The sequence below is a fragment of the Balaenoptera ricei genome, chromosome 16 (assembly GCF_028023285.1).
Source record: "Balaenoptera ricei isolate mBalRic1 chromosome 16, mBalRic1.hap2, whole genome shotgun sequence".
Classification (NCBI taxonomy): domain Eukaryota; kingdom Metazoa; phylum Chordata; class Mammalia; order Artiodactyla; family Balaenopteridae; genus Balaenoptera; species Balaenoptera ricei.
The window spans coordinates 42,556,228-42,582,083 of NC_082654.1; the positions used below are offsets into that span (position 1 = coordinate 42,556,228).

Consider the following 25,856-nt stretch of genomic DNA (forward strand, 5'->3'; position numbering starts at 1 on the left):
TACCTTATAGATCTTGCTATTGGGCAGAGGAAGTGAGCTTACTTTTCACTTAACTGCTGAACTAAGATGTGAGATATGTGTATTTTATTCTTTCAATGGGAATCCATAAGAATAGGGAGAGGCATATATGGCTAGAATATTTCCAGAATTATGAAAGTATGTCATTTATAGAATTTGTCTTCCTTCCTATGGCTGGACAACATCAGCTCTGATTTTTTTTTTTTTTTTTTTTTTTTATCATAACCCTGGCTCACTGAAAGATTCTATTCAATCTTTCTCAAAGGGAGCATCTAAGCCCTTCTTCTCTCCTTTTAATTTCTCTATTTGTGTGTGTCTCTCTCTTTTTTTTTTTTTTTGATAAACTGACAATCCATACACCACAGCAGAATGATAGTAACTTATACTTCACATTCTCCTTAACAGCTTTAATGAATTTTGATAGCTCTCTCATGTTCATGGGGGAGGCCATCCTTTTTATTTTGAGAAGTGATGACCGATGATCTGTGACTTCTTACTCTGTCCGTCTGCCCCTAATACCTGATCTTTCAAATCAACAAAGTTTTCTGTTGGAATTTCATGTAGTGGGCAATTTGTCAACTGGCTTGAAGGCAATATGGAGCAGCATGATCTATCTTTTTGTGTTAGCAATATCTATTGGCAATGTGGGGAGATGGACAGGATGCATGAAAAAGAGGCTAAAATCTTAGAGATCACTTGTGTGAGATGATGGGCCTTGAGGATGAAAACTAGAGAACTGCAGTGGGCATGGAGAGTTGCGGGAGACATTCAAAAGAAATTCCAGATGTATCTGGATAGGACTTGAAAAGTGACTGGATAGGGCCATACAGGAGCTGGTGTCTCAGAAGAACTGGGAACTCCTAGCTTGGGTGACAAGCTGATTGTAATATTATTAATTGAAAGAAAGAAGCCGAGGTTTCAAACGGATGTATATAGTTTACTACGTTAATTTGACGCAATTGCAAAATACTAGGAGTAGTTATTCAGCCAGTACTTGGAAATACAGATGTAGAAATCAGAAGGGAAATATGTCTAAAAGCACAATTTCCATACTTTCCATACCTCTTCCTTGAGGCAGAGCTTTCATACATTTCTGTCTCCTCAACACCAAGCAAAATATCAGGCACTTAATAGGCACTCAGAAAGGATTTGGCAAATTGAAAACTAGCAAATGTCATATGGCTTAAAGACAGTGAATCCTAGTTACCCATTGAATTCCTAAGCAGTAAAGTAAAATTGATATCATTATTCAAATAGAGGCCAAATATTTTCTAGGGTTGTGGCATTAGAGATTCATGTGTAGGATCAAGGGCTGTAGTCGCTGTTCTTGTAGGCCTCAATCATTGCTTGTACACTGTTGTCCTGTGAATCTCAAATTACTAAAGCAAAGTAACTCACCAGGAGAACTGGCAAATTAACTCTACTATTCAGGCTCACCAGTTTCAATTCTCTGGCTCATTTTCTGTGTAAAATATGTATCTTTTCTTTAGAAGGAGAATTTTTTGTTTGTTTGTTTAAATACAGTCATAAATAGCTTTAAACTGTCTTAATATAGGTATGGCTTTTTTCCAGGGATTGAATTTATTCGAGAAGTTCCTTGCACCTTTATTCTGGGCAGAGACAGGATAAAATTCTATCAAATACATGTACTTTCAAATATATGTATTTAAATGCAATGAAGACGCAGTACCCAAATCCAGCAGCCTTAAAAAGATTTACTGTGCCAGGGAGAAAGCCATTACAAGAAATACGTATTGAGCACTTTTATACATTGTACGTGGATAGGGGTATGGGCTTGGGCCAAAATGTTGAAGAAATATATTACAATCTGCCCTCCCTCCTATAGAGGTCAGGGGAAAATAAACAGGCAAATTCTATACAGAATGATCAAAGCCACCACAGGGACTAGTGGGATGCAAGGAGGGGCTTCCGATCAGTGGTCATGCCTTTCCAGAGGAACTGTCTGTCTTAGCATACGAAGCATCAATGAAATATCAGTGTGAATTAGACTGCTGATTAAAAAAAAAAAGGAGGAATGATTCAGGAAGAACAGCAAATGCCTGCAGGCTAGAAAGAGCATGGTGAGTTTAAGGCAGTGCAAGTCGTTTAGTATGGCTGGCACAGAAAGTATGCAGGGTGACTGATGAGAGCTTAGGGTTAATTATACCCATTATGTGGAAAGAAAAGATGTTAAAGGTCAGCCTGCTATGCAGCATAAGTAGGTCAATGAATAACAACATGAAAATCAGAGGGACCATGATACAGTGATATTTGTGGTATCATTGTGACCCTTGCTATTAGTTGTTAACTAAAGAGATTTAGACAGGTACTTCCCTGGTGGCACAGTCGTTAAGAATCCGCCTGCCAATACAGGGGGCACGGGTTTGAGCCCTGGTCCAGGAAGATCCCACATGCCGTGGAGCAACTAAGCCCGTGCGCCGCAACTACTGAGCCTGTGCTCTAGAGCCTGCAAGCCACAACTGTTGAGCCCTCATGCCACAACTACTGAAGCCTGTGCACCTAGAGCCCATGTTCCACAACAAGAGAAGCCACCGCAATGAGAAGCACGCGCACTGCAACAAAGAGTAGCCCACGCGCAGCAATGAAGACCCTATGCAGCCAAAAATAAAGAAATAAATTTAAAAAAAGAGATTTAGACAAAAAAATTATGTTTGAGCAACTGAAAGACAGTGAATTACTGATAATTTATCCATTTAACGCTTGTATTAGATGCCCAGAGTATAAATATATAAATTATTAATATTTTTGTAAAAATACTGCACTTCTAATAGTGAAGGTGAATGTTCTGGACTTTGTTAGAGACACTCCATGCATGAACTAATTCATCATCATCTAGAATCTAAACTGTGCTTTCATATTTCTATTGCATAATTGTTTTTTGCTGTATAACTATGGTGATCGCATAAACTTTCATCCAAACTGGGACATTTTTGAGGGTGAAAGATGTTTTATGAATAATTACACAAGGACAATAGGCATAAATATGAACTGTCCTGGGAAAACCCAGGACTGGCTATGATTCTTATTCAAAATGTGTGTTTCATTTTAAAGTGTGCTTAAATGATTGCAATTATGTAAAATTTGGAATAGTGTTTTGAAATGGAACACCCTTTTCTCTTTTAATTAGATGTGTTTTAATCCTTTAATATTCTAAAGTTGGTGAACTACTCCATTTTGCCTTCCTAATTTCACCTTTACATTTTTATTTGTCAGTATACTTAGTAAATAACTGGCAGAAATAGATAAAATGAAGATGATAAATTTCTAACTTGTGACTGTTAAATGTGCATACAGCTTTTTAAAGCAGAATTCTTCTTCAAAGTCTAGAAGAGGATACTTCATTTTATTTTATTTTTCCTTAGCTTCCAAAACAGAAATTGGGATCAAGTCCAATAAAAAAAAAATTATGGTCAATGAAAAATGAAGCATTATTAAAATAAGAAAAAGGGAAGAATTTGAAAGACTTACTGCAGAGAACTACCAGATTGTAGCACTTCAATGGATCCTTATACAAAGACACAATACTCAGCTAATATTCAAGCAAGTGGCACATTATTATTCTTACAGATTGATACCTTTGCTTATTATCCCCTTGACTGCACACAAAACACAATAATTTGAATCTAATAATGTCGGTAAAAACTTCCATTAATAATATAAAGTGTTATTAAAACAAAAAAAAATTATCTGTGGCCTGTCCCAATTGATTTTTGTTTCTATAATTCATAGACTGAGTTTCACTATACCTGGGTACACCAGGACAAATGACTTTGATAATAAAGAAAAATAATTGATTTCATATTTCAAGTGGGGCAGTTTGGAAACAGTGCTTTGTCAAGTTTCTTAACTCCCACAGAGTGTAGCACCACAGGGCTCCAGGTAGATCCACAGGAGACAATGGAAACACATTTTGGAGTTTTATATAGTCCAATGATAATTAAAATAAAACCGTGCAAGATGAATCTCATGCGTGACTATTTTACATAAATGGTAAAAAGAGCCTTTCTTTGTTGAATGACTCCCAAACCCCTACTGAATGAAATCCAAGGAAATTGCAGTCGAACATAAGGCTCTCTCCAAGGTCTGGCTCTATATCTCATTTCCCTGTTAACTGCTTGTAGCCTGGTACATCATGCCTCCAAGCTTTTGCTTCTGTTCTTCCTTATGGTCAAACATATTTCCTGCTTTCATTCATTAGCCTAAGCCATCCAATACAACAACATTGAGCTTGGGATTATCCCCAGAAAATCTTCCCTGAGTCCCAGATTAATTTAAATGTCCTTAACCTGTGCTTCGTTAGAGCTTTTACATTGCCTTCCTGTTAGCAGTTGATATGTTGTATTTGATTTATCAGCTTATGTGATTCTTTCTCCTTCTAGACTATGCATTCTTCAAGGACAAAGAAACACTAAATACAGAATCTAGTGTGTATAACATAATCGGTGCTAACAAAATATGTCTTAATTTGAGCTAAAATTAAGTGTATAGATGTATTATTGTTTGCAGTTGCACTGACAGATAATTACACCAGAAAACCATTTCTAAGGAATTGCATCTTCGTGAAGTGAAATAAGTATGGCTTTAGCTTAGATAAACTTAAATTTGAATTTCAATTCTGCTGCTTATTAGTGATGTAACTCTGATTCAATCACTTGCCCTATCTGAACTTTAGTTTTGACATTTGTACCCATAAGCATAGTACTAAGTACTAAGGTTGTGGCTATAAAATATACATAAAACACCTTGTACAATGTACATGCTCAGTAAGCTTCCTTACCTTACTTCCTTTTCCTTTAACACTTTTAAATTAAAAAAAAATGCCATAGGGCTGCATATCTATATCTATTTTTTATATGTTTAGATATGAAAAAGTCAGACAATACACACTAGAGATACTGTGTGTCCTTGCTTATTTCTGTTCTTTTACTTAAAATGCTTTTCTCCTAGCCCCGATCTCTACTTGGTAAATTCATACTCTTCCTTCACTGCTCAGCTCAAATCTTACTTTCTCAGTAAAGTCTCTAAGAATTAACGGATAGATCATCTGGGTTTCCACAATACCTTTGCAATGATTTTATTACAATATATTATATATTATTAAATCAAAATTGTAATGCCAAATGGATTCCCTTAGCTTTGAAAATTTTTGTGGTTGAAGAACATCTTTCAAAATAAAGAAATAATGAAACATATACTAAAATAATTTCTGGACAAGCAAGATCTTTTCTTTTTAGTTTTGAAAAAGCAATAACATTAAAAAACATAATATATTATTAAAATAAAAATATATATAAATCCAGGCACTTTTTAAATACATTCATTGGTTAAGCTTTTGTGGTCAAAAATTAAATCCACTTGGTAAAAAACAAACAAACAGAAAACAAAACCTAAACTAAATGTTAGAAGATGTAATAAATTATAGTATGTAGAATTACATACATTTGACCAAGGCATTTATTACATATAAAAATATTCAGTATTTGAATAGCATTGTAATATAAAAAGTTATGTTAAAGAAAAGCAACACGATGTATTAGAACTGTTGCACTTCACATTTTTAAAGAAAAACTGGCTAATTGCAGTTCAAATTAATTTTAATTTTTATAGCTTAAAAGTCCCTACAGTAGCCTCTAGAGGATTCATTGAAAAACACAAGAACATTAGAACATTAGCTATATTTATAAACCCAAGAATGTTAAGCAATTAGTTAAATTTACCTTAATAACCAAATCAAACTTCTGGTGAAAGTCTCTATTTACTGGCTCCAGGAGACTAAGTTCTGCAGTCCTGGGATGCATATGAAAAAATCGTGGGTAATCCTCAGGAGTCCCTGAAAGACATTGACATTTCAGCACTTAATTGAGAACAATAAGTAATATGTGTATTTGCTATATCTATTTCCCTTCATTAACTGAGGAACAAAACCATAATTTTATTAGTAAATTAAGTTTCATAATTATACAGTCTAGGGAAAGCAGATGCAAATGTGGTATATCTTTCATTAGTTTATGAGTAAGAGGGTGAAAATACTTGTTTGGATGATTTTCCAAATATCTTTTATTAAGTGAGCACTTTAATTAATTTGAAACTTCATCACATAAAAGAGATATAAAGTATATCGAGAACAAATTTTGAATTATAAAATTGTATTTTAGTGGTACATAAATATTAATTATAATCTACATGGTCTTTCACCATATCTTATAACAATGACTAGTAATTTGTACCAAATATCAAGTTGCTTGGAAATTAAAATAAGAATATTCTGTCTAGCTGGGCAAATATTTTTCTTAAGATAAGTATTCAGCTAAATATATCAATCATATGAAATAAAAATATTCAAATATTAAATAAAATATTTTGAATTACTCAGTGTCTAGAGAGGATATTTCTTAAATGCAGCCATTTTAGTGAGTTGAAATTTCCTTGAATTGTATCATCTTCCTTTATATACTACAACATTCTTTTTTCCAAAGTGAAGATAAAGTGGAAGTCAAATCATATAACTGTGGGATATATGCATTTAGCATAACAATAATGATAAGAATAAAATAACACAGCTGCCAATTATTGAATCCTACACTGTACTAAATGCTTTATATAAGTAATCATTGATAACTCTGTAAATCATTCCCATTTTACACAGGAGAACTTAGGAGATTTGCAATATTAAATAATTTGTCCAAAGTCAAAGAGACAATGTCAGACAGAACTTGCATTCAAATCCAGGTTGACAGACGCCAAACATATACAAAACTGCGTTAATTGCTATACTCTTTTGCTTCAACTATGAGACAAGAAAGAAAATTTTCCTGGGCATTATGTGAGGGGAGAAAATATATGCCAGTAAAATAGACTTAAAAATCCAGAAATAGTCAAAAGTGCATATGAAAATTGAGCTTATGATAAAGGAGTCATCTCAAAATAATAGGGGAAAATGGATTTTTGAATAGGAGCATTAACCTAATAGGAGAGACAGAAAATGATAAAATTGTGTCTATTCTTCATACAATATACTAGAGTAAACCCCAAATGGAGAAGATATTCATGCACAATAAGCAATAAAACAACATAAGAGCTAGTAATAGCTGAAAACACGGATGAATTCTATTCTAATGTGAGAGTGGGCATAACTTTCCTACCTATGGCTCAAAATAAAGAATCAATAAGGAAAAAGAGTGATAAATTTAATGGCATTACAAATTGCATGGCAAAACACAATAAACAAAATAAAACTGCAGGTGACAAACCAGGGAAATATTTGTATTTACGTCAGAGACAAAGGCTTATATCCCTAACATACGTAGATTTGCAAACTAGAAAAGTAAAAGATCAGCAATATATTTTTAAAAAAGTTTTGGGATAGAGAATGAACAGATAGTTCACAGAAAGAGAAAGGCAGATGACTCTTGACCGCACACAAAGATATTCACCTTTATACATAAGAAGGAAAACTCAAATTAAAACTACACTGAGATTCTATTTCTCTCTTGCTCAGTTAGCAATGGTCCAAGGTGGATGCCAAAATCCATGAACTGAATTTTTGCTAACGATACCACCATTTTTCTCACTATACTGGTTCAAATCCTTATTCCTCTAATACAACTCTGCATATATTTTCCAAATGATTCTTCCTTGTCTGTCATTCTCTCCAGTGGGTTTCACTTATATAGTGTTAGCCTCTCATTCAGAGTCTTGTCATTTCATTCTTCTACCACTGTGATAGCCTCCTAAATCTTTGAACATCCCATTTACTTATAATCACTGAAATAAACTTTACTTGAAATAAATGCCACTTTACTCTCCCAGTTAGCTAGATACAATTTTTACTTATTGTTTACTGTGGTGATCCCCAAAGTAGGATTGAGGAAAAAATATCAAACCTCTTGAATTTCTATGATATCAGTTGTAATATCTCCTCTTTCATTTATAATTTTATAAATTTGAGTCATCTTTCTTTTTAGTCTAGCCAAAGGTTTGTCAATTTTGTTCACATTTTCAAAAAAAAACAGCTTTTAGTTTTATTGATCTTTTCTATTGATCTTTTCTATTTCTCTTTCTTGTTTCTGTTTTATTTATTTCTGCTCTAATATTCATTATTTCTTTCCATTGCTAACTTTGGGCTTAATTTGTTTTCATTTTTCCAGTTCTTTCAGGTGTAGAGTTAGGTTGTTTTTTTCTGATTTTATTTTCCTTAATGTAGGCATTTCTCACTGTAAACTTTCCTCTTAGAACTGCTTTTGCTGCATCACATAAGTTTTGGTGTGTTGTGTTTCCATTTTAGTTTGGTGTGTTGTGTTTCCATTGTTATTATTATATAATTGTCTGGTGTACAGCATTATAGTTAAATATTTGTATACACTACAGAGTGATCACCACCACAAGTCTAGTCACCATCCAGCACTATACCCTCTTCACCCATTTCGTCCACCCCTCAGCCTCATTCCCCTCCAGTAAACACTTATCTGTTCTCTGTATCTGTAAGTTTTATTTTATTTGTTCATTGTTTGTTTTTTTTTTATATTCCACATATGAATGAAATCATACAATATCTGTCTTTCTCCATTTGATTTACTTCACTTAGCATAATACCCGTAAGGTCCATCCATATGGCTACAAATGGCAGGATTTCATTCTTTTTTATGGCCAAATACTATTCCATTGTGTGTGTACATACTTATATGTATATATGTGTGTGTGTGTGTGTGTATATATATATATATATATACACACACACACACATATATACAGTGGTATATATATATATTTTTTTATATATATATTTTTATATATACCACTTCTTTATCCATTCATCCATCACTGGACACTTAAGTTGTTTCCATATCTAGGCTATTAGATAAATAATGCTGCAGTGAACATAGGGACACATATATCTTTCAAGTTAGTGTTTTTGTGTTATTTGCATTAATACTCAGAAGAGGAAGAGTTGGGTCATATGATAGTTCTATACTTAATTTTCTGAGGACTCTCCATATTGTTCCAAAGTGGCTGCACCAATTTACAGTCCCACCAGCAGTGTGCAAGGATTCTCTTCTCTCCACATTATCTCCAACATTTGTTATTCCTTGTCAATTTGATAATACTTATTCTAACAGGTATGAGGTGATATTTCATTGTGATTTACATTTGCATTTACCTGTTGATTAGTAATGCTGAAAACGTTTTCATGTGACTGTTGGCCATCTGTATGTCTTCTTTGGAAAAATGTCTATTCAGATCCCCTGCTCATTTTTAAATCATGTTGTTTGTTTTTTATTTTGCTGTTGAGTTGTATGAGTTCTTTATATATTTTGGATATTAATCCCTTATAGAATATATGATTTGCAAATACCTTGCCTTTTCATTTTGATCATGATTTCCTTCACTGTGCAGAAGCTTTTTAGTTCCTCTCATTCTAGAGTTAGTAAATTGCTTCTTCTCTATTTTATTCCTAGTCAATATAGCTAGAAGTTTGTCAGTTTTACTGCTTCTTTCAAATAATCAATTTTTAGTTTCATTGACTTTATCTATTATTTTTCTATTCTCCATTTGATTAATTTCCACTCTGGTCTTTATTATTTCTATCCCTATGCTTTCTTTTAGTTTCCTTTTCCAGGGTTTTAGTGTGAACAATTACATTGCTGATTAAGAATTTTTCTTCTTTTTCAATGTTGGCATGTACAGCTATACACCTCCTTCTGACTGTCACTTAAGCTGCATCCTATAAGTTTTGGTATAATGTATTTTCATTTTTATTTATCTCAAAGTATTTTTCTAATTTCCTTTGTAATTTCTTATTTGAGCCATTTGTTATTTAGTAGTTGTTGTTTAATTTGTGAGTCTGCAAAATTTCCTTTGTTATTCACCTCTAATTTCATTCCTTTGTGGTCAGAGGATATAGTTTGTATGATTTCAATCATTTTCAGTTTAATGAGACCTGTTTTACAACCTAGCATATGGTCTATACTAGAGAATATTCTTGAGAAGAATGTATATGCTATTGTTTTTGGGTTGAGCGTTATATTGATGTCTATAGGATCTTGTTGGTTTATAATGTTGTTCAATTCTTCTTTTGCCTTGCTGATCTTCTGCCTAGTTTTTAATCCATTATTGAAAGTATAGTATTGAAGTATTTAACTACTGTGCTTGAATTGTCTATTTCCCCCTTCAAGTATGTCAGGTTTTGCTTCACTTCTGGGCTCTATTGTTAGATGCATATATGCTTATAATTGTTATACCTTCTTGATGGATTGACCCTTTTATCAGTATAAGATGTCCATATTTGTCTCAAGTGAAAAATTTTATTTTACAGTCTATTATATCTAACATTAGTAGTGCTACTTCAGCTCACTTTTAGTTATTATTCGCATAAACTACCTTTTTACATCCTTTTATGCTCCAACTAGTTATGTCTTTAATCTAAAATGTGTTTCTTAGAGATAGCATGTAGTAAGATCATGTTTTTCTTTTTCTCTTTTTTATGCATTGTGCCAATCTGAGTCTTTTAACTGGAACATTGAATCCATTTACATTGATTGTGATTACTAAAAAAGATGGTATTTACCTCTGCCATTTTGCTATCTGTCTTCTATATATCTTATGTTCTTTTTGTTCCTCTATTGTTCCATTACTGCCTTATTTTTCATGTGTACTGTTTAAATTCCTTTGTTTTGTGTTTTACTATAAATCTTCAAATTATGTAAACAATTAAATTGTTAAACTATTCTCCTAGTGGCTATCCTGGTAATTAAGATTGATGTCTTAATTTATGGCAATCTAATTTGGACTAATAGCAACTTAACTTCAATAGTGTATAAAAATTTTACTCCTATATAACTCTATTTTACCTTTGCTCTTTGCTGTTATTATCACAAGTTACATGTTTCTACTTTGTCCATCAATATAGATGTATAATTATTGATTTATGATATTTTCTTTAAATCAAATAAGAGAAAGAAGAATTACTAGCATGTGTGTGTGTGTATGTGTATATATATATATGTATATATATATATATATATATATATATATATATACATATATATATATATATAAAATGTCTTTTATACTTAACTATGTAGTTATTTTTAACCAGTGTTCTTTATTTCTTCATGTAGAACTGAGATACTTTCTACTGTGCTTTCATTTCAGCCTTAGGTCTCTACCCTTCAGTATTTCTTGTAGCAAAGGTGTGCTACTGATAAATTCTCAGATTATCTGGGAATATCTTAATTTCTCATTTATTTTTGAAGAATATATTTGCTGTATTTAGAACTATTAATGAACATTTTCTTTTCTTTCAGTTCTCTGAACATGTCATACTAACGTATTCCAGTATCCATGTTTCCTGATGAGAAGTCGGGTTATAATTTTATTGAGAATCAATTTCTATTATAAAGTCACCTCTTTTTTGTTACTTTTGAATTATTTTTTGTCTGTGTCATTTGACAGTTTGATTGGGATGTGTCTAAGCGTGGATTTATTGTAGGTCTGTCCTTTTGGGGAGTTCAATTAGCTTCTTGGAGGTATAGATTGTTTTCCTCAAATTTAGTTTTTGATCATTACTTATTCCTATATTCTTTCTGCCCCTTTCTGTTCTCTCCTTCTGGGACTCCTGTTATGCATAAATTGGTCTACAGAATGGTATTTTTTAGGTCTCTGAAGCTCTCTTTGCCTTTCTTCATTCTTTTTCTCTTTCATCTTCTCAGATTTGGTAATTCAATTGACCTCTCTTCAAGTTTGCTGATTCTTTCTTCTTCCTGCTTGAATCTTCATTGAGCCCTGCTAGTGAATTTTTAATTTCAGTTGTTATACTTTTCAACTCCAAAACTTGTTTCCTTTTTATAATTTCCATCTTTTTGTTGATATTCTCTATTAAGATGACATAGAATTGGCTCAGGCTACTGTGGGTAATCAATAGAAGTGGCAGTAATTCCCCCATTGATGATAATGATGGTAGGACCAGTGAAGGGGATGGCAATAGTCCCTGGATAACCTTCTTACAGACATCAGCATCCACATCCTCAAGTCTAGTAAACCGACTATCAATAATGTGTGAAAGTAGAAGAGCTTGCCACCTAGCAACTGGGAAAGCAAGCTCTGAAGAACACATACATTCAGAATTATCTGGATGGACATAAGGGAAACTAAGAGTTCTGGAAAAGTAGGTAAAATCAGAGCCATGGGAACCCTGCCTAGTGGCAGAGGGAAAGGGTTTGTGCTTCTATTCTCAACAGTTTTGCACGACTTAGGAAACATACATTCTTTTTCTTTCTAATGGTAATAACAACATCAACTAACATTTATCGAGTGCTTTTTTCCAGGCACTAATATTTACATGCATTAGATCAAATTCTCAAAACACTTTTATAGAAAAGTCTATTTTGAGCAATCCTTTTATCAAAGGTCTATTTTTAAGAGGAACAATCTGAGACAGAGAGATTAAGTAACTCGCCTAACATTATATGAATAGTAAGGGTTGAAGTCAGGATTTAAACATGGATAGTACAATTCCAGAGGCTATGCTCTCAACACTTAACAATGTCCTCTCTATCTTTTAGAAATGTACATACTATGAAAATATATCAATTTATTTAACTTAGCTGTGAAAGCAAAGTTAATGATAGAGGTTATATATATTATGTAGTACTATCCATTATCCTAATGTTGGAGGTTGATGAAACTTAATGTCATTACGTCATTTTTCTACTCTAATTCCTGCATTGGTTCCACATTTCACTCAGAGTAAAAGCCAACAAAGCTCAATAGTATACAAGACTATGTTTTCTGGCCCCCCCTTATTTCTCATACCCTCTTTCTTCTACTTCCCCCTCACTGACTCCTCTCCAGTGCTACTGGCCTCATTGATGTTTCTGAAACTCATCAGGCAAACTCCTGCTTTTATCTCTGCCTAGAAACTCTTTTCCCAGATATCAACATGGTTAACTCCTTCAAGTTTTATAGGATTTTACTCAAATCTCACCTTTTTAATGAGACATATCCTGATCAATCCTATTTAATACTGCAACACCCCTTCTGTACCTCCAATCCCATACATCAGCTCGATTTTTCTCATAGCACTGACTACCATTTATTTTGTATAATAAATACGTTTATTTACCACATTAATTGTTTATTGCCTGTTTCTGCGGCCCGAAAACCAGTGCTACAAAGTGAGGAATCTGTCTTGCTCAACAGAGTAAGCACTCATTTATTGAAAGAGATTAAATTTTTTAAAGTGAAAGAAACATGAATATCAGTGGATACTATCCCATTCTGAGTAACATGGTTCCCCAAGACTATCTTTAAATGTAATGCTTTGGACTTTGCACAGGCTGCATCATCTATCTAAATAATTTTTATCCCATTTTATACTTGAAAACCCCTCTCTTTTTGCTAAAATAACTCTGTCTAAGCAATTTTCTTAGAAATCCTTAATATTTTCCTCCCATGAGACCACATGATATGTGGCTCATACTTTATTTGTAGTACTTAAAACCATGTATTTTAATTTATTTTTTGGCATGTTTCTATCCATAGACTCTACCCCTCCCTAACCTAGAACATTTATCCCTCATCTTTGTATCTATAGCATCGAGCATAGTAATTGACATATTGTCAAGCCCTCAGTTAATAAAATAAACAATGACTATTTCCTTTTATGTATACCAAACCCCCTACAGACTTAAAAGAGACTTCTGTTTATGTTCATAAGCGCTTTTTAAAAGTTTAATAGTCTAATCTATACAACTGACTTATAATACGTATGTAGTTCTAGACACCAAAGGCTTGAAACAGAATTACTTGAATTTTCTTTACAGACAGCATTTCTAAGTAGGATACAGCATCATATTTTGAAATCTGTCTAACGTCTCTAGGTGGTTGTGTTGTTATATACGTGTACATGGGGTGGGAAGGGGTTAAGGGTAAAGTTAAATTCCATTGAATATTTATTTTCAAGCATACTTCAGAAGTGACCTTCTTCATTAAGAGATGTATGGTCTATTTTACATATATCTGTCTCTCTAGAGACTATAAATCATGCAAAGCAGCAACATCCATATTTTAGCAAAAGCAATTTAAGAAGAGTGACATGATCAGATTCTCATTTTTGCTTTTGGTAGAACTGGCAGATATGCACAAGAATGGATTAAAATGGCTTCTGTGAACTTGTTCAAGGAAAAATTAACCAAGGGTATAATGTTTCCTTGGGGTAACATGATCTTTCTCTTTCTTTTTGGCTCTGATAGCTCTTATTTAATTGCCACATACTTTTAGAATTATGTAATGGTATCCAACCAATGATAAAGTACTAGTAGAGCAAACTGTAAGTTTTTCAATTGATTTTCAATTTTTTCTTAGAGAATTCTTTATGAGGTGATACAGAGGAAACTACCAATAGGTAGATTAAATCCTATTTTTGAAGTTGTTTTGCTTCCTCAATAAAAGTGTTTCTACTTGTTGTTCTACAAATTTCACTGAGACTAATACTAAAGAAGAAAAATGGTTATTTTTAAATGGTTATTTTAAAATTTATTTATACATAAAAAATAATTTCAATAAAATTTTTAAAAAATAATTTCTAAAAAGAAAATCTTTGTTATTAAAGTTTTTTTTTAATTTGAAACATATTTTTTCCCTACATGATTCTAGAGCTATAACTGAGAGTGCAAAATGTTAGCAGATACAAACCAACAAGGATGGAATAGAGGATGCCTGGCCTATCTGATCGTGGCTGAATATTCCGGTCCTGATCAATGGCTTGGATCACTGGGGTAACAATGATGGGGTTCAATTCTTCCTGGAAAAAAAAATCAGAGAGTTTAGTTCAGCTTCATTACCTCAGAAAGAATTGACACGCAGATACTGTAGTCTGGACAGCTAGATAACACATGAGCCAGCAGTTAGACTCAGGTTTCAAGATTTGTGGTTGAACACCATAGACTAGTTAATTTTGAATCTGAAGAAGGACAGACATTATAATAATCTCCAAGAGTGGCCTTGCCTGTTATCGTGGAAAAAATACAAACAAATATATTCAGAGACAACCCTAGAAAGGTAAACTGAGCTCAGAATGACTGGTATATCTGGCATATTATCTTCAATTATTATAATTCTTAATTTTAACTGATTCTAATATCTACCCTTCTCTGTATATAATACTGGACTCAACATTGCTTGGATTTGTGGTCTGTATTTTAATAGAATACTTTTATAGCATTTGGAAAGAAAACAGTTATGTTAAAATAGTAAAAACATCATCAACTATATATATATTCTAGCACTGATAATTAACTGATTTGAAATTTTAGCAAACTATAATTTAATACCTAAATAATTGAACTTAGCAATTATTAAATTACTTTCATTATATTTTATGTGTTGTTTACACTTAGAAACTTCTCTTTTTCGATATCTTTTAAAAAACCCACTTAATATACATTTGGGGAGCAGCTTCAAGATGGCGGAAGAGTAAGATGCGGAGATCACCTTCCTCCCCACAGATACATCAGAAATACATCTACAGGTGGAACTGCTCCTATAGAACACGTACTGAATGCTGGAAGAAGACGTCAGACCTCCCAAAAGGCAAGAAACTCCCCACGTACCTGGGTAGGGCAAAAGAAAAAAGAAAAAACCTCTATCCAGTGGGAAGGAGCTGTGAAGGAGGAAAGGTTTCCACACACTAGGAAGCCCCTTCGCAGGCGGAGACTGCGGGTGGCGGAGGGGGGAAGTTTCGGAGCCACGGAGGAGAGCGCAGCAACAGGGGTGCGGAGGGCAAAGCGGAGAGATTCCCGCACAGAGAACCGGTGCCAACCAGCACTCACCAGCCCGAGAGGCTTGTCTGCTCACCCGCCGGGGCAGGCGGGGCTGGGAGCTGAGGCTCGGGCTTCGGTCGGATCGCAGAGAGAGGACTGGGGCTGGCGGCGTAAACACAGCCTGAAGGGATTAGCACACCACAGCTAGCCGGGAGGGAGTCCGGGAAAAAGTCTGCAGCTGCCGAAGAGGCAAGAGACTTTTTCTTGCCTCATTGTTTCCTGGTGCGCGAGGAGAGGGGATTAACACGGACTCAGAGGCAAAGAATATACAAATCAATTTTCACTGCAAAGTAAAGGAGCTGTTACAGTGGAGGATTACTGGACTGAATGTCAATACTATGACATAGTATGAGTGTGTTTCATGTTTGGTAATTGCAATCATTGTTGCTTTTGTTGTGGTCATCCATGTACAATGCTTGGTGTCAGTCGATTTATCTCTTGTAAAAATAAAATACAGTGTGTGTGTGAAAAAAAAAAAAAAAATACAGTCACATTTAAGTAAAAAAAAAAAAAAAAAAAATAGCAATCATAAAAAAAAAAAAAAAAAAAGAGCGCTGCTTAAAGGAGCTCCAGAGAAGGGCGCAAGCCGCGGCTATCAGCGCGGACGCCAGAGACGGGCATGAGACGCTAAGGCTGCTGCTGCCGCCACCACCAAGAAGCCTGTGTGCGAGCACAGGTCACTATCCACACCTCCCCTCCTGGGAGCCTGTGCAGCCCGCCACTGCCAGGGTCCCGTGATCCAGGGACAACTTCCCCGGGAGAACGCACAGCATGCCTCAGGCTGGTGCAATGTCATGCTGGGCTCTGCTGCCGCAGTCTCGCCCCGAATACAAACCCCTCCCTCCCCCTGGCCAGAGCCCCCGAATCAGCTGCTCCTTTAACCCCGTCCTGTCTAGGCGAAGCACAGATGCCCTCAGGCAACCTACACGCAGAGGCGGGGCCAGATCCAAAGCTGAATCCTGGGAGCTGTGCAAACAAAGAAGAGAAAGGGAAATCTCCCCCAGCAGCCTCAGGAGCAGTGGATGAAATCTCCACCGTCAACTTGATGTACCCTGCATCTGTGGAATACCTGAAGAGACAACGAATCATCCCAAATTGAGGAGGTGGACTTTGGGAGCAAAAGATATATTATTTTTTCCCCTTTTTCTCTTTTTGTGAGTGTGTATGTGTATGCTTCTGTGTGTGATTTTGTCTGTATAGCTTTGCTTTCAGCATTTGTCCTAGGGTTCTGTCTGTCCGTTTTTTTTTTTACTTAAAAATTTTTTTTCTTAATAATTATTTTTTATTTTAATTATTTTATTTTATTTTATTTTATCCCCTTTCTTTCTCTCTCTCTCTCTCTCTCTTTCTTTCTTTCTTTCTTTCTATTTTTTCTCCCTTTTATTCTGAGCCGTGTGGATGAAAGGCTCTTGGTGCTCCAGCCAGGAGTCAGTGCTGTGCCTCTGAGGTGGGAGAGCCAACTTCAGGACACAGGTCCACAAGAGACCTCCCAGCTCCACGTAATATCAAACGGCGAAATCTCCCAGAGATCTCCATCTCAACGCCAAGACCCAGCTTCACTCAACGACCAGCAAGCTACAGGGCTGGACACCCTATGCCAAACAACTAGCAAGACAGGAACAGAGCCCCATCCATTAGCAGAGAGGCTGCCTAAAATCATAATAAGGCCACAGACACCCCAAAACACACCACCAGACGTGGACCTGTCCACGAGAAAGACAAGATCCAGCCTCATCCACCAGAACACAGGCACTAGTGCCCTCCACCAGGAAGCCTACACAACCCACTGAACCAACCTTAGCCACTGGGGACAGACACCAAAAACAACAGGAACTACGAACCTGCAGCCTGCGAAAAGGAGACCCCAAACACAGTAAGATAAGCAAAATGAGAGGACAGAAAAACACACAGCAGATGAAGGAGCAGGGTCAAAACACACCAGACCTAACAAATGAAGAGGAAATAGGTAGTCTACCTGAAAAAGAATTCAGAATAATGACAGTAAAGATAATCCAAAATCTTGGAAATAGAATAGAGAAAATACAAGAAACGTTTAACAAGGATCTAGAAGAACTAAAGAGCAAACAAACAATGATGAACAACACAATAAATGAAATTAAAAATTATCTAGAAGGGATCAATAGCAGAATAACTGAGGCAGAAGAACGGATAAGTGACCTGGAAGATAAAATAGTGTAAATAACTACTGCAGAGCAGAATAAAGAAAAAAGAATGAAAAGAACTGAGGACCGTCTCAGAGACCTCTGGGACAACATTAAACGCACCAACATTCAAATTATAGGGGTCGCAGAAGAAGAAGAGAAAAAGAAAGACACTGAGAAAATATTTGAAGAGATTATAGTTGAAAACTTCCCTAATATGGGAAAGGAAATAGTTAATCAAGTCCAGGAAGCACAGAGAGTCCCATACAGGATAAATCCAAGGAGAATCACTCCAAGACACATATTAATCGAACTATCAAAAATTAAATACAAAGAAAACATATTAAAAGCAGCAAGGGAAAAACAACAAATAACACACAAGGGAATTCCCATAAGGTTAACAGCTGATCTTTCAACAGGAACTCTGCAAGCCAGAAGGGAGTGGCAGGACATATTTAAAGTGATGAAGGAGAAAAACCTACAACCAAGATTACTCTACCCAGCAAGGATCTCATTCAGATTTGATGGAGAAATTAAAACCTTTACAGACAAGAAAAAGCTGAGAGAATTCAGCACCAACAAACCAGCTTTACAACATCTTACAACATCAGACCAATCACAAGCAATGAAATTGAAACTGTGATTAAAAATCTTACAACAAACAAAAGCCCAGGACCACATGGCTTCACAGGCGAATTCTATCAAACATTTACAGAAGAGCTAACACCTATCCTTCTCAAACTCTTCCACAATATAGTAGAGGGAGGAACACTCCCAAACTCATTCTACGATGCCACCATCACCCTGATACCAAAACCAGGCAAAGATGTCACAAAGAAAGAAAACTACAGGCCAATATCACTGATGAACATAGATACAAAAATCCTCAACAAAATACTAGCAAACAGAATCCAACACCACATTACAAGGATCATACACCATGATCAAGTGGGGTTTATTCCAGGAATGCAAGGATTCTTCAATATATGCAAATCAATCAAAGTGATACACCATATTAACAAACTGAAGGATAAAAACCATACGATCATCTCAATCGATGCAGAGAAAGCTTTTGACAAAATTCAACACCCATTTATGATAAAAACCCTCCAGAAAGTAGGCATAGAGGGAACTTTCCTCAACATAATAAAGGCCATATATGACAAACCCACAGCCAACATCATCCTCAATGGTGAGAAACTGAAACCATTTCCACTAAGATCAGGAACAAGACAAGGTTGCCCAATCTCACCACTATTATTCAAGATAGTTTTGGAAGTTTTAGCCACAGCAATCAAAGAAGAAAAAGAAATAAAAGGAATCCAAATTGGAAAAGAAGAAGTAAAGCTGTCACTGTTTGCAGATAACATGTTACTATACATAGAGAATCCTAAAGATACTACCAGAAAACTACTAGAGCTAATCAATGAATTTGGTAAAGTAGCAGGATACAAAATTAATACACAGAAATCTCTGGCATTCCTATACACTAATGATGAAAAATCTGAAAGTGAAATTAAGAAAACACTCTCATTTACCATTGCAACAAAAAGAATAAAATATCTAGGAATAAACCTACCTAAGGAGACAAAAGACCTGTATGCAGAAAATTATAAGACACTGATGAAAGAAATTAAAGATGATCAAATAGATGGAGAGATATACCATGCTCTTGGATTGGAAGAATCAACATTGTGAAAATGAATCTACTACCCAAAGCAATCTACAGATTTAATGCAATCCCTATCAAACTACCACTGGCATTTTTCACAGAACTAGAACAAAAAATTTCACAATTTATATGGAAACACAAAAGACCCTGAATAGCCAAAGCAATCTTGAGAAAGAAAAATGGAGCTGGAGGAATCAGGCTCCCTGACTTCAGACTATACTACAAAGCTACAGTAATCAAGACGGTATGGTACTGGCACAAAAACAGAAATATAGATCAATGGAACAGGATAGAAAGCCCAGAGATAAACCCACACACATATGGTCACCTTATCTTTGATAAGGAGGCAGGAATATACAGGGGAGAAAAGACAGCCTCTTCAATAAGTGGTGCTGGGAAAACTGGACAGGTACATGTAAAAGTATGAAATTAGAACACTCCCTAACACCGTACACAAAAAAAAACTGAAAGTGGATTAAAGACCTAAATGTAAGGCCAGACACTATCAAACTCTTAGAGGAAAACATAGGCAGAACACTCTATGACATAAATCACAGCAAGATCCTTTTTGACCCACCTCCTAGAAAAATGGACATAAAAACAAAAATAAACGAATGGGACCTAATGAAACTTAAAAGCTTTTGCACAGCAAAGGAAACCATAAACAAGACCAAAAGACAACCCTCAGAATGGGAGAAAATATTTGCAAATGAAGCAACTGACAAAGGATTAATCTCCAAAATTTACAAGCAGCTCATGCAGCTCAATATCAAAAAAACAAAGAACCCAATCCGAAAATGGGCAGAAGACCTAAATAGACATGTCTCCAAAGAAGATACACAGATTGACAACAAACACATGAAAGAATGCTCAACATCATTAATCATTAGAGAAATGCAAATCAAAACTACAATGAGGTATCATCTCACACTGGTCAGAATGGCCATCATTAAAAAAATCTAGAAACAATAAATGCTGGAGAGGGTGGTGAGAAAAGGGAACACTCTTGCACTGTTGGTGGGGATATAAATTGATACAGCCACTATGGAGAACAGTATGGAGGTTCCTAAAAAACTAAAAATAGAACTACCATACGACCCAGCAATCCCACTACTGGGCATATACCCTGAGAAAATCAGAATTCAAAAAGAGTCATGTACCAAAATGTTCATTGCAGCTCTATTTGCAGTGGCCAGGACATGGAAGCAACCTAAGTGTCCATCAACAGATGAATGGATAAAGATGTGGCACATATATACAATGGAATATTACTCAGCCATAAAAAGAAATGAAATTGAGTTATTTGTAGTGAGGTGGATGGACCTAGAGCCTGTCATACAGAGTGAAGTAAGTTCAGAAAGAGATAAAGAAATACCATATGCTAACACATATATATGGAATCTAAGAAAAAGAAAAAAAAAGGTCATGAAGAACCTAGGGGCAAGATGGGAATAAAGACACAGACCTACTAGAGAATGGACTTGAGCATATGGGGAGGGGGAAGGGTAAGCTGTGACAAAGTGAGAGAGTGGCATGGACATATATACACTACCAAACGTAAAATAGATAGCTAGTGGGAAGCAGCCGCATAGCACAGGGAAATCAGCTCGGTGCTTTGTGACCACCTCGAGGGGTGCGATAGGAAGGGTGGGAGGAAGGGAGACGCAAGAGGGAAGAGATATGGGAACATATGTATATGTATAACTGATTCACTTTGTTATAAAGCAGAAACTAACACACCATTGTAAAGCAATTATACTCCAATAAAGATGTTAAAAATTATATATATATATACACTTGGTATTTAAAATCTATTATAATCTCCCTTTAACAAAAAAAATAATATTTAGACTACATGAAAGAAAATTTGGTGCACAATTGTCAATAACAATTTGTCAATGTCAATTTGTGGACACTGTTATTCTCATCTCATGTTATATTGTAAGTATACTATTTCCCAGAAGCTTCTGAAAATATTTAGCCAGATTCCTGTCTGTTTCTATATGTTAACTAACAGAGAAAGGAAAAACAAATCTAACATGTTCACAATACTCTTATTTAGACACATATATACTTAACATACATTCTGATGAGGCCAAACTACCATTTCTATTTTTCTTTGATTAGTTTTGCTTTTTTCAAGTGGCAGAAATATCAAATTGCTTGAAAAAGTGTCATATATTTTGAAATATTTTTCCTTTGTGAACATTTTAAAAATGTAATATTAGGGTGGGTGGCATGGGTCAAGCTGATTACTTTCAACTTTTTATGTGATCATAGAAGAAACACAAGTGGAACAGTCACATATATCTTTGAAGCTTATATACTACAAAATATATGATGTCTGGTTTTTTTCAAAACCTTCCAAACAGTATTGATAATTTTCTTTTTTTTTAATTTTTAATATTTATTTTTTATTGAAGTATAGTTGATTTACAATGTTGTATTAGTTTCAGGTGTACAGCAAAGTGATTCAGTTATACACACATACAGATCTATTTTTTTTTCAGATTCTTTCCTCTTATAGGTTATTATAAAATATGAGTATACTTCTCTGTGCTATACAGTCCGTTTTTGCTTTGATAATTTTCATCCTTAAAATGGGGGAGCAAAGAGCACACATGTGAAATACTCATAGAGCCATGGCTCATGAAAATCTCATCAGTTTCTGCCTGATCACTGGAACTTTATGCACATATTAAAACAAACAAACAAACGAAAACACCTCAAGGAACTAACAAAAAAACTCTTGTTTTATTATTTCCATGTATTCCAATATGTATCTGAAAATTTTTCAGGTATATTTTTTACCTTACAAATTGTGATTGACTGTTGTATCCAAAATGTGCATTTGAATATCCTTTCAATTGCATATTTGACCTTGATATATAAGGCTTTTTTTTTTGGTCACCTTAATGTTTTAAACATATATCACTCTGCCTTACATTTAGACCCTATTAATATTGTCTCACTGAAGAAAAGCTCCTAATTTTTACATAGTCCTATACATTCCTTTCTCTTTTCATTTATACTTGGCGATTTCCTCTACCTGCACACATAATCTGACCACCTGAGGAACAGCTGATAATTTTCCCTTATCTGCATCTATACAGAGACTATTGTGCTCATCCATATCAAAATTTATTGAACATTCTTGCTGACTGTACATCTGAGTTTCCTTGCCTATAACTTTCTTGAGAGCAGTGGTAAGGCTGATTTACTTTTATATCTGTAGCACCAGAAACGTATGGGGCACACAGACACTCAAGAACTGTTGAATAAACGGCTTCTCAGCTCCAGATTATTTAGAGTATTCTTGACCCCATGGATCCTTGCCTTTCTCTCTGGGTTCCTGTGGGACATCCAAATACACACACTGACATTTGATAAGTATCTTTTTATAACTCCCAGATCTTTGTGCTCACAAAGTTATTGCACCCTACTGGAGGGAAAAATAATGTGGCCATGGGAGTGGATCAAAATGCACAGATATGGGCTCAAAGTTTTTCATTGAGATGGCCTTTTGGGTGTTACAGTAAGTAGTCTCATAAACATTCCAGTAGATTGAGTGGTGAACGTCTGTATCCCACAACAAAACATACCAAACTTGCTAGTAAGTTTTCAATAAGCTATTTAATTCCTCAGAGCTTGAATCCTAATTTTCAAAGTGAGGTTAATAATATCTATATTTCATAATTAATGTGAGGATTCATCAAAGAATGTATGTAAAACAGTAAGTGGCACACTTAACATATGGAAATTATTAGTATTATTAAAATTAATATTATTTTTAATTTTTTAATATTGACATTAAACTTGCCTCCAAATTATAAGAAGAGAAAGAGATGGAAATTTTTAATTTCAAGCTGGAAGCTTATTTGAAACCAGATCTTGCATATTTTCCTGAAAACATGACACTGACATGAATCTTGAAGGTTTTATTTAGGATTACAAAATTGATCAAATGTTTCAGGGAATGAAGGGGGACTATCTATCATTACTATTTAATTTTAAACAGAGATTTGGATGTAAAACCTGCAAAGCAAATTATTTAATGATTATACTCAAACACAATTTTAAGATAGTGTATCAGGGAGTTGAATGTTCACTTAAAATGAACATTTCATTTTACTTTATTAAAAGGAAGCTTCAGTGATATTCTTTTTCTATAGACTCAGACACATTAGAGTTTCACATCCAATTTAAAAACTCATTCCCCACCCTTTGATTAAAGAAATTTGTGATAACTCTTTGATTTATAAATATTCTGATGAGTTATATAAATTATCAAGCACTTGCTGTGTGCAAAGAACTCCACTAATTGTTCAAGTAGTGTTAAAAAATAGGTAAGAGTTCTGGGACTATGAAGGAGCTCACAGTCATGAGGATGGGGACTCAAAGTCCATGAACACAATTTAGAAAAAAAAATTATAAAGACATTTATCAATAAATATTAAAAGACAGCTCTGACAGAAAACTCATATGATCAAGTATTATGAGTGAATTAGTCAAAATAACAAGAATCAGAGATATTCAAACACGTGCAGCTTAAATAAAGCAAATTTTGATTCGTATATCAAAGGTGAGATTAATAAAGATAAAAAATATGCCTGCAGTTGATAGAGGCTGGATAAGGGAGTTTAAACACACACACACACACACACACACACACACACACACACACACGGGGCTTCCCTGGTGGTGCAGTGATTAAGAGTCCGCCTGCCAATCCAGGGGACACGGGTTTGAGCCCTGGTCCAGGAAGATCCCACATGCCGTGAAGCAACCAAGCCCGTATGCCACAACTACTAAGCCTGCACTCTAGAGCCCGCGAGCCACGACTACTGAGCCCGCGTGCCTAGAGCCCGTGCTCTGCAACAAGAGAAGCCACCACAATGAGAAACCCGCGCACCACAACAGAGTAGTCCCCGCTTGCTGCAACTAGAGAAAGCCTCCGTGCAGCAACGAAGACCCAATGCAGCCAAGAAATAAATAAATAATTTTTAAAAACACACACACAATTGATGAGATAGATAGATAGATAGATAGATAGATAGATAGATAATCTAGGGCTATTTTGAGGAGAGTCATTTAAGTGCCTTATAAACAGTGCAGTTTAATTTCCATATAGTTGGTAATGGAAAACTTCTACAGGTGAATAGCAAATGTATTTTTATCATTCTGATGAAAAAAATCATCCTAGAGTGTCTTGTAGGTACAGAATAACATAAAGAAAAAATATTTAAAACTGTACAACCCAGTAATAGCCACTGTTAATATCTTGAGGTATTTTCTATCGGTATTTACCTTCTATGTATCATCTATCTACCTGTCTGTTTACACAGTGATATTTCACCACTTTGCATATATAAATTTTGCTGATTATTTTTATCTCACATATTATAACCACTGTTCTAAGTCAATGCACCTGCTTTTCAAAAACACAATTTGCAATAACGTGCAACCTCCAGTAATGTTATAGTTAGGTTGTATAGTTGTACATTTAAGATGCTTATATTGTTTAACAACACATATAATGTATCCATTACTGTGCTGTCTTTAATTATATTCCTAGGTTAAACTCCTGGATGTGGAATTTCTGGATCAAGAAATGAGAGCATGTTGAACTCTTTCAGACAAACTGCCAGATGGCTTTCCAGAAAGATTGCAATGATTTATTTCCTCCTCAGTAGTGTGTGTTTATAACAGCACATACTTGTCGATACTGAGGGTGATATATATCTGAAATATTGTTAATAAATATAAAGTTAAATTTTACATTTCTTTGATTGACAGCATAATTTATTTGATATATTTATCTGTATTTCTTCTGTTCATTTACTTTGTCTATTTTCTTTTTTAAATTTGGTATTTTAAAATTTTATTTCCACGGCATAGGTGAATAGCACAAAAATCAACACTTTGTCATCAGTCTTAAAAATATTTTCAGTATGTTGTTTGCCTTTTAATATTATTTGTTTTTGAGATCTAGAAGCTTGGCGTTTTTATGTATTGAAATATATCCCTTTTTCCCTTTTTGATTTCTGCTTAGATAGTCTTTCACCCTCTGAAAGTCATATAAATGCTGAATTATATTTACTTTCAGTTATTATGGTTTCAACATTTTAAATTTAATTCTTCAGTCTATCAAGACATCTGAATAGT

At 34.8% G+C, this 25,856-nt stretch overlaps 1 protein-coding gene across 4 annotated transcripts in view; it reads right to left on the bottom strand.

Annotated features, from left to right (window-relative positions):
• The window catches only part of PCDH15 (protocadherin related 15), a 748,372-nt gene that overhangs the window by 332,341 nt on the left and 390,175 nt on the right, over nucleotides 1–25,856 (bottom strand). The window contains exons 1-3 of one of the 4 annotated variants that reach the window (XM_059899157.1): nucleotides 15,648–15,965; nucleotides 14,731–14,835; nucleotides 5,757–5,869 (exon numbers count right to left, since the gene is read on the bottom strand). In XM_059899157.1, coding sequence (XP_059755140.1) covers nucleotides 5,757–5,837 — 81 coding nt within the window. In that variant the 5' untranslated portion in view covers nucleotides 5,838–5,869; nucleotides 14,731–14,835; nucleotides 15,648–15,965. Of the gene's footprint in view, nucleotides 1–5,756; nucleotides 5,870–14,730; nucleotides 14,840–15,647; nucleotides 15,966–25,856 lie in introns of those variants that run through there. The other 3 variants (XM_059899156.1, XM_059899158.1, XM_059899155.1) reach the window with 3 other exon arrangements.